The 10,216-nt window shown below is 41.5% G+C and overlaps 1 protein-coding gene across 1 annotated transcript; it reads left to right on the forward strand.

Annotated features, from left to right (window-relative positions):
- Positions 1-2,819: 2,819 nt before the first annotated feature.
- On the forward strand, positions 2,820-9,626 carry LOC120044049 (NACHT, LRR and PYD domains-containing protein 12; the record flags this gene model as incomplete). Its single annotated transcript, XM_038988639.1, has 5 exons — positions 2,820-3,695; positions 4,099-4,250; positions 6,701-6,874; positions 7,466-7,639; positions 9,458-9,626. Coding segments are annotated over 5 exons (1,545 nt in total), but the record flags the coding sequence as incomplete, so codon positions are not given.
- Positions 9,627-10,216: the final 590 nt, after the last annotated feature.

Here is a 10,216-nt window from a genome sequence, read left to right on the forward strand (position 1 = left end):
CAGAGTCATCAAACAGACCTGGCCTCCATATTCAGTGTATGTGGTCCTGTTATGTACATTTGTTTTTGTTTACCTCAAGTAAAGTTGATCTGTCAATCATTCATTAATGTGTTATGAGAAAGCATGTTGTCTCTTGCTTAACTTAAATACTCTATTTATTTCAGTTGCTTGAAGAGAAAATTATGACGTTTGTGAAGAACGAGCTGAAGAAGCAGGATAAGGAAGTGGTGGATGCTGAAGAATAGAAGCAGGAGAGCAGTGCCAGAGAGGGGGCTCTGAAGATCACACTGCACGTCCTGAGGAAAATGAACCAGAAGGAGCTTGCTGACACACTGGAGAAATGTAAGATCTGTCTGCCTCATGTTGAAAGCTGTTTTATAACGTTTAAAAGCTGTAGCTAAAGTACAGCTAAAGTAGCTGTGTAACTCAATGATATTGTAGCAGCCTTAACTAGAGGTCGACTGATTATGATTTTTCAACGCAGATACCGATACCGATTATTGGACAACCAAAAAAGCCGATACAATTTTTTTTACATTTACTTGTAATAATGACAATTACAACAATACTGAATGAACACTTATTTTAACTTAATATAATACATCAATAAAATCAATCTTGCCTCAAGTAAATAATGAAACATGTTCAATTTGGTTGAAATAATGCAAAAACAAAGTGTTGGAGAAGAAAGTAAAAGTGCAATATGTGCCATGTAAGAAAGCTAACGTTTAAGTTCCTTGCTCAGAACATGAGAACATATGAAAGCTGGTGGTTCCTTTTAACATGAGTCTTCAATATTCCCAGATAAGAAGTTTTAGGTTGTAGTTATTATAGGAATTATAGGACTATTTCCCTCTATACCATTTGTATTTCATTAATCTTTGACTATTGGATGTTCTTATAGGCCCTTTAGGATTGCCAGTGTAGCAGTATAGCTTCCGTGCCTCTCCTCGCTCCTCCCTGGGCTCGAACCAGCAACACAACGACAACAGCCACCCTCGAAGCAGCGTTACCCATGCAGAGCAAGGGGAACAACCACTCCAAGTCTCAGAGCGAGTGACGTTTGAAACGCTATTAGCGCGCGCTAACTAGCTAGCCATTTCACTTCGGTTACACCAGCCTCATCTCGGGAGTTGATAGGCTTGAAGTCATAAACAGCGCAATGCTTGACGCACAACGAAGAGCTGCTGGCAAAACGCACGAAAGTGCTGTTTGAATGAATTTTTACGCGCCTGCTTCTGCCTACCACCGCTAAGTCAGATACATAGATACTTAGATGCTTGTATGCTCAGTCAGATTATATATATTATCTAGCAGGACACGCTAGATAATATCTAGTAATATCATCAACCATGTGTAGTTAACTAGTGGTTATGATTGATTGATTGTTTTTTATGAGATAAGTTTAATGCTAGCTAGCAACTTACCTTGGCTTACTGCATTCACGTAACAGGCAGTCTCCTTGTGGAGTGCAACGAGAGGCAGGCAGGTCGTTATTGCGTTGGACTAGTTAACCTGACGGTTGCAATATTGGATCCCCCGAGCTGACAAGGTGAAAATCTGTCGTTACTCCCCTGAACGAGGCAGTCATTGAAAATAAGAATGTGTTCTTAACTGACTTGTTAAATAAAGAAGAAGAAAAAAAGAAAAAATCAGTGTCCAAAAATACCGATATCCGATTGTTATGAAAACTTGAAATCGGCCCAAATTAATCAGCGATTCCGATGAATCGGTCGACCTCTAGCCTTAACACAACACCTAGTGACCTCATCAAGTAGCAGCAGGGATGTGTTGTGGTGATTCATTTAGAGAGAGAGAGAGAGACAACATTAATAATACCATCAATAATACCAATAATAATATAATCAGTCACACCAGTCTGTAATGCATTATGAAAACATTTACACATTTAGACAGTCAGTTAAGAGAAGAAATGATTATAATTATAAACTTCATAACAGTCCTACAATACTGTAGGCATTAAAACAGACATAATATTAATACCGTCTGTGTTATTTCTAGATTCAGATGAGCTTGCTGTGATTTGCCAACGTGAACTCAAATCTAATTTAAAGAAGAAGTTTCAATGTGTATTTGAGGGGATCGCTAAACAAGGAAACCCAACACTTCTCAATAAGATCTACACAGAGCTCTACATCACAGAGGGTGGAACAGGAGAGGTCAATAATGAACATGAGCTGAGACAGATTGAGACAACAACCAGGAAACAAGCAAGACCAGAGACTGCAATCAAATGTAACGACATCTTCAAACCCTTAACTGGACAAGACAAACCTATCAGAACTGTGCTGACAAAGGGAGTCGCTGGCATTGGAAAAACAGTCTCTGTGCAGAAGTTCATTCTGGATTGGGCTGAAGGAAAAGCAAATCAGGATGTCCAATTTGTATTTTCCTTCCCTTTTCGGGAGCTGAATTTGATGAAAGGGGACAAACACACTTTCATTGAGCTTCTCAATCACTTCTCAATGGAAACCAAACAATCAGGAATCTCCATCTCCAACAAGTACAAAGTTCTGTTCATCTTTGATGGTCTGGATGAGTGCCGACTGCCCCTAGACTTCAAGAATAACAAGATCTGTTGGGACGTCACAGAGTCAACCTCCGTGGATGTTCTGCTGACAAATCTCATCAAGGGAAATCTGCTTCCCTCTGCTCTCCTCTGGATAACTACCCGACCTGCAGCAGCCAATACGATCCCTTCAGTGTGTGTTGACCAGGTAACAGAGGTACGAGGGTTCAATGACCCACAGAAGGAGGAGTACTTCAGGAAGAGATTCAGGGATAAGGACCTGGCCAGCAGAATCATCTCACACATAAAGACATCAAGGAGCCTCCACATCATGTGCCACATTCCAGTCTTCTGTTGGATTTCTGCAACAGTCCTTGAACACATGTTGAAACATAAGAGAGAAGAGATGCCCAAGACTTTGACTGAGATGTACACACACCTTGTGGAGTTTCATACCAAACAGAAGAATGAAAAGTATCTTGGGAAAGAAGAGACAGGTCCACACTGGAATCAAGAGAGCATTCTGTCACTGGGAAAACTGGCTTTTCAGCAGCTTATGAAGGGCAATCTGATTTTCTATGAAGAAGACCTGAAAGAGGCTGGCATTGATGTCAATGAAGCCTCAGTGTACTCAGGATTGTGCACACAGCTCTTTAAAGAGGAATGTGGGCTGTACCAGGACAAGGTGTACTGCTTTGTTCATCTGAGCATTCAGGAGTTTCTGGCTGCTGTATATGTGTTCCTCTCATTCATCAACAACAATGAGAATCTAATGGACAAACTGCAAACAAACGACGAGCCTGAAGTTACTTTCTACAAGAGTGCTGTGGATAAAGCCTTACAAAGTGAGACGGGAAACCTGGACCTTCTCCTCCGCTTCCTTCTGGGCCTCTCACTGGAGTCCAATCAGAAGCACTTACGAGGTCTACTGACAACGACAAGAAGCAGCTCACAGAGCCATGAAGAAACAGTCAAGTACATCAAGAAGAAGATCGGGGAGAATCCCTCTCCAGAGAAGAGCATCAATCTGTTCCACTGTCTGAATGAACTGAATGACCATTCTCTAGTGGAGGAGATCCAAAGATACCTGAGATCAGGAAGTCTCTCAGAAGACGAACTGTCACCTGCACAGTGGTCAGCTCTGGTCTTTGTGTTGCTGACTTCAGAAAAGGAGCTGGATGTGTTTGACCTGAAGAAATACTCCAGATCAGAGGAAGGTCTTCTGAGGCTGCTGCCAGTGGTCAAAGCCTCCAGAGCTGTTCTGTGAGTAAATAAAATGACATATAAGAACTAATCATCAGGAAGCATTATCCAGTTTAGAGAAAATAATGTACATAATCCTTATATAATTTTATGTTGAAAAACATATTGAATAAATGCATTGATGTTTACATTAGTATAACAAAATGACCGTACAGTTCTAGAAGACAGAAGATGAATCTGTATGTTGTTTGGGATAATTAACTAAATGCATCTGCCATTGTCCTTCTACACTACTGGTGTTAAATGAACAGTGTGTTTGAAGTCATGATGATCTCTTTGTCAGGCTGTCAGGCTGTGGAGTCACAGAGGAAGGCTGTGCTTCTCTGGTCTCAGCTCTGGAGTCAAACCCCTCACACCTGAGAGAGCTGGATCTGAGTAACAATGACCTGAAGGATTCAGGAGTGAAGCTGCTCTCTGCTGGACTGGGGAATCCCCACTGTAAACTGGAGACTCTGAGGTCAGTATTCCTGTAGTTGGTCAACAAGTGATAACTGTTCACCAGGTCCACATCTGTTTATGTTTCATATTAGGTGACAGTACAGAATGTCACCTTTTATTTGAGAGGATTCATATATGTTTTACCTTTTAGAAATGAAAGCACTTTATGTATGTACAGTGGCTTGCAAAAGTATTCACCCCCCTTGGCATTTTTCCCCCCAAAAATTGCCTTCAACCTGTAATTAAAATAGATTTTGGGGGTTTGTATCAGTTGATTTACCCAACATGTCTACCACTTTGAAGATGCAAAATATGTTTTCTTGTTAAACAACCGATAAATAATAAGAACAGAGAACTTGTTTATAACTATTCACCCCCCAAAGTCAATACTTTGTAGAACCACCTTTTGCAGCAATTACAGCTGCAAGTCTCTTGGGGTTTGTCTCTATAAGCTTGGTACATTTAGCCACTGGAATGTTTGACCATTTTTCACGGCAAAAATGCTCCAGCTCCTTCAAGTTGGATGGGCTCCGCTGGTGTACCACAATCTGAAAGTCATTCCACAGATTCTCAATTGGATTGAGGTCTATGCTTTGACTTGACCATTACAAGACATTTACATTTTTCCCTTTAAACCACTCGAGTGTTGCTTTAGCTTAAACCTCCGTCCCAGTCTCAAAATCTCTGGAAGACTGAAACAGGTTTCCCTCAAGAATTTCCCTGTATTTAGCGCCATCCATCATTCCTTCAATTCTGACCAGTTTCCCAGTCCCTGCCGATGAAAAACATCCCCACTGCATGATGCTGCCACCACCATGCTTCACTGTGGGGATGGTGTTCTCGGGGTGATGAAAGGTGTTGGGTCTGTGCCAGACATAGCGTTTCCCTTGATGGCCATAAAGCTCAATTTTAGTCTCATCTGACCAGAGTACCTTCTTCCATATGTTTGGGGAGTCTCCCACATGCCTTTTGGTTAACACCAAATGTGTTTGCTTATTTTTTTCTTCAAGCAATGGATTTTTTCTGGACACACTTCCGTAAAGCCCAGCTCTGTGGAGTGTACGGCTTAAAGTGGCCCAATGGACAGATACTCCAATCTCTGCTGTGGAGCTTTGCAGCTCCTTCAGGGTTATCTTTGGTCTCTTTGTTGCCTCTCTGATTAATGCCCTCCTTGCCTGGTCCGTGAGTTTTGGTGGGCGGCCTTCTCTTGGCAGGTTTGTTGTGGTGCCATTATCTTTCCATTTTTTAATAATGGATTTAATGGTGCTCCGTGGGATTTTCAAAGTTTCAGATATTTTTTTATAACCCAACCCTGATCTGTACTTCTCCACAACTCTGTCCCTGACCTGTTTGGAGAGCTCCTTGGTCTTCATGGTGCCGCTTGCTTGGTGGTGTCCCTTGCTTAGTGGAGTTGTAGACTCTGGGGCCTTGCAGAACAGGTGTATATATACTGAGATCATGTGACAGATCATGTCACACTTAGATTGCACACAGGTGGACTTTATTTAACTAATAATGTGACTTCTGAAGGTAATTGGTTGCACCAGATCTTATTTAGGGGCTTCATAGCAAAGGGGGTGAATACATATGAACGCACCACTTTTCTGTTTTTAATCAAGTTATTATTATTATTTTTTCTCTTGACCAATTTGGACTATTTTGTGTTTGTCCATTACATGAAATCCAAATATAATCTATTTAAATGACATGTTGTAATGAAACAAAATAGGAACAACACCAAGGGGGATGAATACCTCTGCAAGGCACTGTAGTTCTCCCATTTGAAGAAGTCTTCATTATTTGGACATATTCACATATATTGTATTAAAATAGTCATACTTTTAGTATTTGGTCCCATATCTGTGATTCTACTAACTTGTTGAATGCAACCAATGAGTTTGGAACCAAATACTACACATTTGACTACTTTAATACACTATAAGTAAATTGATCAGAATTTTTACGACTTCTTCAAATTATCAAAGTATGGGGGGAATAGATACATAAAGTGCTTTATTTTCTAAATGGTGAAACAGATATGTATTAAAATATCCTCAAATAAAAGGTGACATTATATACTGTCACCTCATATGAAACATTTGATCTGAAATCCAAAATGTTGGAGTATAGAGCAACATTTAAAATGTTTTCTTCACTGTCAAAATAGATATGGTGTGGACTGTTTACTCAATACAATCTAAATCTGATACCTCACTGTCTGTCTTCTGACTGATACTGCTTTTTAAACTGGTCTGGTCAGTCTACTCAAATATTTGTACTATACATTTTTCTATCTGCAGTCAATACTTTAATAATTTGTCATTTCTAATAATAAAACATCCGTTTATGAATAGATAAGACAGGTTTCAGGACACTGATGTATCTGAATATGTTAAAAAAAATATACTGCCACTATTTTCACCACCAAAGAATATCAGTGTGATTTTAATATGATTTGACTCTTTGCAGGCTGTCAGGCTGTCTAGTCACAGAGGAAGGCTGTGCTTCTCTGGTCTCAGTTCTGGAGTCAAACCCCTCACACCTGAGAGAGCTGGATCTGAGCTACAATCACCCAGGAGACTCAGGAGTCAGACTGCTCTCTGCTGGACTGGAGGATCCACACTGCAGACTGGAGAAACTCAAGTATGTAGAGGGTTTATGTCAATGTTCATATCAGACATGTTTGACTTATCAGGCTAGTTAAGACAAACATTCTTACCACCACTTGGACAAAGTTATATCCTGACTGTGTGCGTGTGTGTGTGTCCAGTGTGTCCAGTGTATGTGTGTGTGTCCTCTCAAACACAGACTGGACACACACAATAGACACACACACACAATAGACACACACACACACTGGACACACACACACACACACAAACAGACTCACACACACACACAGGACAAAAACTGTTGCCCAATACCTTGCACAGCAGTCGTTTCACCACAGGAAGCTGGGGTTGTTACAGTTAATGAACGGGATATTCTATGTTCATTATCACATATCAATCACACTTACAAAAGGGTTCATTGATCATTATATTGAATAACATATTGAATCAGTACATTGATGTTCACATTAGTATAACATTATGACCATACACTTCTAGGAGACGGAAGATGAATCTATTTGTTGTTTGAGAGAATTAACTAAATGCATCTGCCATTGTCCTTCTACTCTACTGGTGTTAAATGAACAGTGTGTTTGTGAAATCATGATGATCTCTTTGTCAGGCTGTCAGGCTGTGGAGTCACTGAGGAAGGCTGTGCTTCTCTGGTCTCAGCTCTGGAGTCAAACCCCTCACACCTGAGAGAGCTGGACCTGAGTAACAATGACCTGAAGGATTCAGGAGTGAAGCTGCTCTCTGCTGGACTGGGGAATCCCCACTGTAAACTGGAGACTCTGAGGTCAGTATTCCTGTAGTTGGTCAACAAGTGATAACTGTTCACCAGATCCACATGTGTTTACCAGACACACCTAGTTCACACCATATGTGTTTGGACAGTGAAGCTTACAGTTTTACATTTGGTGCTAAGCTCCAGCATTTTGGATTTGAGATAGAATGTTTCATATTAGGTGACAGGACAAAATGTCACCTTTTATTTGAGGTTAAAGGTGAGAGGTTAGCATGTTTTATTTTTCTAAATGGTGAAACAGGCATGTATTAAACTACTCTCAAATAAAAGGTGAAACCCTCAAAGAATAGCAGTGTGGTTTAAGGCACAAGGCGAGACCCAGATGGCACGGGAGGCAGATGGTTAGAGTCTTTGATATTTATTAATATACTAAAAGGGGAAGGCAAGAGAATGGTCGTGGACAGGCAAAAGGTCATAACCAGATCAGAGTCCAGAAGGTACAGTTTGGCAGGCAGGCTAGAGGTCAGGCCAGACAGAATGGTCAGGCAGGCTAGAGGTCAGGACAGGCAGAATGGTCAGGCAGACTAGAGGTCAGGACAGGCAGAATGGTCAGGCAGGCTAGAGGTCATGACAAGCAGAATGGTCAGGCAGGCTAGAGGTCAGGACAGGCAGAATGGTCAGGCAGGCTAGAGGTCAGGACAGGCAGAATGGTCAGGCAGGCTAGAGGTCAGGACAGGCAGAATGGTCAGAGAGGCTCGAGTCGAGAAATCAGGAAAGGGACAAAAACCGGGAGGACTATCAAAAAAGAATAGAAGCAGGAGAAGGGAAAAACGCTGGTTGACTTGATAAACATACAAGACGAACTGGTACAGAGAAACAGGAAACACAGGGATATATACACCAGGGAAACACAGGGATATATACACCAGGGAAACACAGGGATAAATACACCAGGGAAACACAGGGATATATACACCAGGGAAACACAGGGATATATACACCAGGGAAACACAGGGATATATACACCAAGGAAACACGGGGATATATACACCAGGGAAACACGGGGATATATACACCAGGGAAACACGGGGATATATACACCAGGGAAACACGGGGATATATACACCAGGGAAACACGGGGATATATACACCAGGGAAACACGGGGATATATACACCAGGGAAACACGGGGATATATACACCAGGGAAACACGGGGATATATACACCAGGGAAACACGGGGATATATACACCAGGGAAACACGGGGATATATACACCAGGGAAACACGGGGATATATACACCAGGGAAACACAGGGATATATACACCAGGGAAACACGGGGATATATACACCAGGGAAACACGGGGATATATACACCAGGGAAACACGGGGATATATACACCAGGGAAACACAGGGATAAATACACCAGGGAAACACAGGGATATATACACCAGGGAAACACAGGGATATATACACCAGGGAAACACAGGGATATATACACCAGGGAAACACAGGGATATATACACCAGGGAAACACGGGGATATATACACCAGGGAAGCACGGGGATATATACACCAGGGAAACACAGGGATATATACAGATATATAATGCTGGAGTATAGAGCCACATTTAAAATATCAGTCAATCTACTCAAATATCAATCTACTCAAATATTTGTACTATACATGCTTCTCTTTGCAGGCAATATTTGATAATTTGTCATTTCTAATAATTGTACATTAATTTAATAATAGATATGGCAGGTTTCAGGACACTGATGTATCTGAATATGTTGAATAAATATACTGCCACTATTTTCACCACCAAAGAATATCAGTGTGATTTTAATATGATTTTACTCTTTGCAGGCTGTCAGGCTGTCTAGTCACAGAGGAAGGCTGTGCTTCTCTGGTCTCAGCTCTGAGGTCAAACCCCTCACACCTGAGAGAGCTGGACCTGAGCTACAATCACCCAGGAGACTCAGGAGTCAGACTGCTCTCTGCTGGACTGGAGGATCCACACTGCAGACTGGAGAAACTCAAGTATGTAGAGGGTTTATGTCCATGTTCATATCAGACATGTTTGACTTATCAGGCTAGTTAAGACAAACATTCTGACCAACACTTGGACAAAGTTATATGCTGACTGTGTGTGTGTGTGTTTTAGTGTATGTGTGTCAGTGTATGTGTGTCAGTGTATGTGTGTTTGTGTATCAATGTGTGTGAGTGTGTGTGTGTCCTGTGTGTGTGTGTGTTCTTGCGCGTTTGTCCAGTGTGTGTCCGTGCATGTGTCCAGTCTGTCCAGTGTGTGTGTGTGTGTGTGTGTGTGAGTAAGTGAGAGAGTTCAGGTGTATCCCTCAATGACTGTCTGTTCTTCTGCTTACCGCTACAGTGTGGAACATGGTGGAGAGAACACAATGAAACCTGGGCTTAGAAAATGTGAGTGTTGACTGCTGTGAAGAATATGACTAAGAATAAGTCTTAATTCAAGTTAAGTCAAAGTCAAAGACCACCATCATTACTTACTTGGTCATATTAAATATCAGCTGTAGTTCTACAGAAGCAGAAATCAGGGACACCAACGTTTACAAAGAGTTGCTTTGACAATGTGTGTGTGTGTGTGTGTGG

Source organism: Salvelinus namaycush, chromosome 3 (assembly GCF_016432855.1).
Source record: "Salvelinus namaycush isolate Seneca chromosome 3, SaNama_1.0, whole genome shotgun sequence".
Classification (NCBI taxonomy): Eukaryota; Metazoa; Chordata; class Actinopteri; order Salmoniformes; family Salmonidae; genus Salvelinus; species Salvelinus namaycush.